This window comes from Cannabis sativa, chromosome 4 (genome assembly GCF_029168945.1).
Source record: "Cannabis sativa cultivar Pink pepper isolate KNU-18-1 chromosome 4, ASM2916894v1, whole genome shotgun sequence".
NCBI lineage: Eukaryota > Viridiplantae > Streptophyta > Magnoliopsida > Rosales > Cannabaceae > Cannabis > Cannabis sativa.
The window spans coordinates 10,584,298-10,589,138 of NC_083604.1; the positions used below are offsets into that span (position 1 = coordinate 10,584,298).

General features: G+C 31.4%; 1 protein-coding gene across 1 annotated transcript; it reads right to left on the minus strand.

Annotated features, from left to right (window-relative positions):
- Window positions 1-1,845: 1,845 nt before the first annotated feature.
- Window positions 1,846-4,306, minus strand: LOC115712145 (protein TIFY 9). Its single transcript, XM_030640387.2, has 6 exons — window positions 3,985-4,306; window positions 3,710-3,893; window positions 3,540-3,627; window positions 3,292-3,418; window positions 3,151-3,208; window positions 1,846-2,448 (listed from the first exon to the last, which is right to left on the minus strand). The coding sequence occupies exons 1-6, from the start codon at window positions 4,088-4,090 to the stop codon at window positions 2,412-2,414; spliced, it is 600 nt and encodes a 199-aa protein (XP_030496247.2). The 5' UTR covers window positions 4,091-4,306; the 3' UTR covers window positions 1,846-2,411.
- Window positions 4,307-4,841: the final 535 nt, after the last annotated feature.

The following is a 4,841-nucleotide window of genomic DNA, read 5'->3' on the forward strand; positions in this document are numbered from 1 at the left end:
TAAGAACAGAAATAGACAACTAGAACCTAGATGAACAACTAGGCTCTCACAAAACAAAGAAAAACTCTCTTCTCTCAAATAAGATAAGTGCAAAAAATGAATAATAGAAGAGCTAGTTCGAATGACTGCTCTCTAGGCTCTATTTATAGAACATAGAAACCTTAGAGACAGTCACAAGTTTGAATCTACAGCTGTACAAAAACTTTCCTAAGAAAACACGATCTGCTACATCAGATTCGGATGCCGACGCAGCAGATCAGACCAGAAACGGGAAACTTGCTAAAATCGGGTCCAATCCTCTATGAATGCTTGATTCCTGCCAAAAACAGATTAGATATTCTGATTGTATCGAGATACAATCGAAATCAATAAGGAAAAGGCAATAATCAAAGTTTCCCTAAAAAAGACAACTTTCCAAAAGAGAATTGCTTCTCTTTTAAGAAGTTTCCAAACAAAGGAAAGTTCAGCTGAAAAGTGCAACTTTCCTAACAAGGAAAAGAGCAACTACAAACCGAATAAACAAGGTAAGAATTCGGTTATGAATGCACAAGAATCTTACCATAAAAGGAAAAATTATTTTGTCTACTAACTTCCCAAAAAAGGACTTTACAGGTGGTTTTCTCTGTGGTGAGTTATGCCAGTTTTGGATTCTAGAGCTCGTGTTTGGAATTGGGTTGGTTAATTTTTGTGAAATCTGACATCTAAGGGGGTTGTTATTGAGAAGTTGTTCCTCTATGCTTTGATTGTGATGGATATAATTTGGAGAGTATGTAATGCCAAGGTACACAATAACTTTCTGAGTAACATTAAACATTGTATTGACTCTGTCTCTATTTGTTACGCAGATTATGGGTCTTATTTGTTTGCCTCTTCGAAGGCTGTTAGGCCTCATACTTGTCCCTTTAACCAAATGATTGGGTCAAGATCAACTGTGATGTTAAAATTGGATGTGGATCCATGTGCGTAGTGACTTTGGCTAGCGATCACACTGAATCTATTTTGTGGGTGGCTACAAACATGCTCAACTTCTCTAACCTCCTCATCGGAGAAAAGCGGCTTGTCTGTTAGTCATGGAGACTATCGTTTTATTTCAACACACTTTTGTGATGGTTGAGAGTAATTCTAAGATAGTTAAAACACTGAAGGGAACCTGCTCCAGTTGGGGGATTGGCAAATACGTGTGTCATTATAAACATTTTTCTACTTTTATGTTAAGTTGTAATTTTACATTTATTCCTAGAGTTTGTAATTTTGCGGCTCGTAATGTAGTTAAGTAAACTTTTATTAACAATGTAAGGTTGAGCTATTTTCTATAATAAAAAATATATTTTGTAATAACTATGAAATCTCTTTAATTTTAATCTATAAATGTTATTTTTAAAAAAGAAAAAAAAAAATTTAGTGACAAAAAATAAAGTAATTAAAGGGTAAGAAATAAGAATGTAGGTAAGAAAAGAATCTTTAAACCTTAATATAGTACTACAATATTAAGCACGTTTTATTAATGTTGACTCTATAAGTCAGCCGACCTGAATAATGAATTAGCTGACCACATACCCAACCTTCCTTCCTTCTAGATTCCGGTACCTAAAAACCCAATAGCCGACACATTTTCAATTTCATTCCACGTTCATTTTTGTCCAATAATAAAATGATTTTAGTTCTGCCGTCGGCTAAGATTTTGCTCACCAAAGTTGCCTTTGACTTACAATAATTTTAAATACGACTATATTAATTTTTCTTTTTTTTCAATGTGTATAATACAAATTTTTAATTCACTGGAAAAAGGATTCAAAGCTAAAGAAGCGACCAAAGAAAAGGACAAGAACGCAAGCTTCCACGAAATTGAATAAAATAAAAAAAAATATATATATATTAATAATATTAGTAGTATAAAGTAGTTAATATACATGTGATTGTGTGGGCTCCCCTGTAATTAGTAATAATGTACTCTTACAAATAAATAAAGAAAATAATATATGATAGGAAATAAGAGTAGACAGACAGCAATTTAATTGCCCAAAAAAAGAGAGAAAAAATTACAAGCAAACAAAGGTACGTTAGAAGAGCCATTACTAAAACGTGAAACTGAACCACTACGCAAGTCCCTACTTCCCTTCAATATAATTTCTAGTAGTAATAAGTAGGTACTGTACTCTTTCATGAAAAGGAGGAAAAAGGCAACCTGCTTCAACTCCTTTAAAAAAGAAAACGAGTAAAATACTATTTATGTATATATATAATTAACTAATTATTTCAAGACAATTAGCTATAGTCATATATATGCTAATGTCTTGAATTATGTTATATATTATATATATATATATTTATCAGCTTCTTCTTTCGGTATTTTAGTCGATTTCTTTGCCTTTGTGAAGAAGTCATATGAGTCACAACGCGTTTTTGACGCTTTAATTATCGCACATGTACGGTGATACTGATGTTAACCTGTAAATAAAACATATTTTTCAATTAAATCAATTTTATAATTAACATAAATACCCATGTTTTTGTACTGTTTTCTAGTCTCTTTTATTAAAAACAAACAAATAATCTGATTTCACTGAGAAAAACATTTGTCAATGAAAATATTTTCTTCTTGAATATATCTGTAAATGTTTTCTTTTATAAAAATATACGACATTTAAATTTCATATTTCGTATATATTTATCATATTGTTTTTTTGTTTTATTCATCATTTGAAATCCAACCTTCAAAGAAAATGTATACGAATTTAAATGCTGTTACTTTTAAAACTTACACTCTAGAGTTTTTTTTTTTTTTAATCAAGAGTTATAAAAAAAAAATGAAAAAGAAAACTACATTATTAAACTAATAAAATATAGAGTATTATCCTAAAAAGTAAAAACCCCGAAAAATAGTCACACGTTTTGCTAAAAAATCGTGTAACTAGGTAACCAACAATCTCAAAAAGAAAATCGTCTGCCTCGCTTACTGATCAGATCATGATCTCATACAGTTCTACCACGCAATCTAACTACATTCTATAATTATAATTTTTTTTTAAAAAAAAATAAATAATTCAGTTTAAAATGGTAATTAGAAAACATTACACCATTCTTCCTATTTATTTCCCTGAGGAAAAAAAAACGAGGAAAATATTTTACTATAAATGAGGGGATGCATACCTTTCTTTGCGTTTTTCCAAAAATCTCTGCAACGATTTCCGACGTGCAATCGGCAGATCTGTAAACAATTAAATAAATAAATATTCAAAATATATTAATTTTAGGATTGATATGAATTTGTGAAAATGATAATCGTTTTACCTCCATTGAGAGGATCAAGGAGGTGTGTTTGGTCGTTTGAAAGAGGTGGTGTTGGATTCGGATCAACTGTGGTTGATTCAATAACATTGTTGCTTCCTTCTATGGCAATCTTTAGAATGTTCTCAGCCTATTCAGTCATTTTTTTTTTGTTTTATTAAATTCTAATCAATGAATTGTTCTACAAATAAATTCAAATCTTGAATATCAAAATGATTTGCAAAAGTAACTTATATATAAAATAGACTAACCTTATCTCGAGGAACATCGAAAACAGAGACGCTTCCGTTATAGAAAATAGTTAATGGAGTTGTTTCAGGAAGGTTCTCAGAAGTTGCCCTGTTAAAGGATCATTCACTTTTTAATCGTTTGAACAATAGATATAACAGACTTCAAAGAAAATGAACGGTCGAATGAATACCTGGAAGCGTTAGGCACAAAAACAGGCAAAACAGGAAATAGTGTCTTATCCGATTTGGGGCTAGAAGGAACCGAAAACGATTTCTTCGAGTCTTCAAACGGAACGCCATTAATGTCTAATTTCCGGTTCCCAATCACAGATTTCAGAACCTCAGGGTTAATCTTCGAAATGGCGCTTTGAAAACCTGAAATCATTCTAAAAATAATAGTTAAAGAAAAAAAGAGGGGCTAGAGAAAAGTGGTGAAGAAGATAAAGAGGAGGAGATAGTGAGTGACCTCGAAAGCTTCGTTGGCGATGGAGGAACTTCTGGAACTGAGATATGGAAGAGGACTGATCCCTCTCGATGCCGAAGAAATCGAGCTCGACGGTAGCCCTGGCCATGGCGGATACGAAGAAATATAGAAAAGTATAATATTAGACGTTGAAATGAGAAGGCGGGAGGGAGATGGAGGGGGGAAGAGAAGAGAGGTATAAATTAGAGAAAGGAATGAAGAAAGTGGAAGCACGAGATACATATGATGTGATGGTACAAATCAAGAGTGGTAAGGCCCACCCTAATTACTATGATCCCCAACTCACACGACTTCCACGAGCTCTCATTACAACACAACACCACATCAACTTATTTTATTTATAATTAATTTATTAATTAATAATTAATAATAATAATCATGGTTGTTGGTCTTGGTCACACTTAGCTAACTTTTTTATTTTATTTTTCTTTTTTGGCATGTTTTTGTTTATCACTAAAATACATTAGCATAACATAATCATATATATTTAATATCAATGGTTTGCATTAACATTTTATAATTATTGTCAATCTCCTCGTAATCATATTTCACTTTTCAATTTGTATATAATCTTCATCAAATCCAATCTATACTATTTTGCTAGTAGTATATGTTATATTATTTATAAATAGGAGTATTTATATAATTTGCTTGTTCCAAATTTCAACTAATTTGGACCAAACCATTTGAGACTGGACTAAATGATTCTAGTGTGAATGATTTGATCAATCCGGTTATCGTTTTAAATTCTCTGGTTAGGTCACGGTTTTAAAAATTTAAGTAGCAGTTCAAAGCAAATCAATCCGAATAATTATTATATATATAACTAATATTTTTTT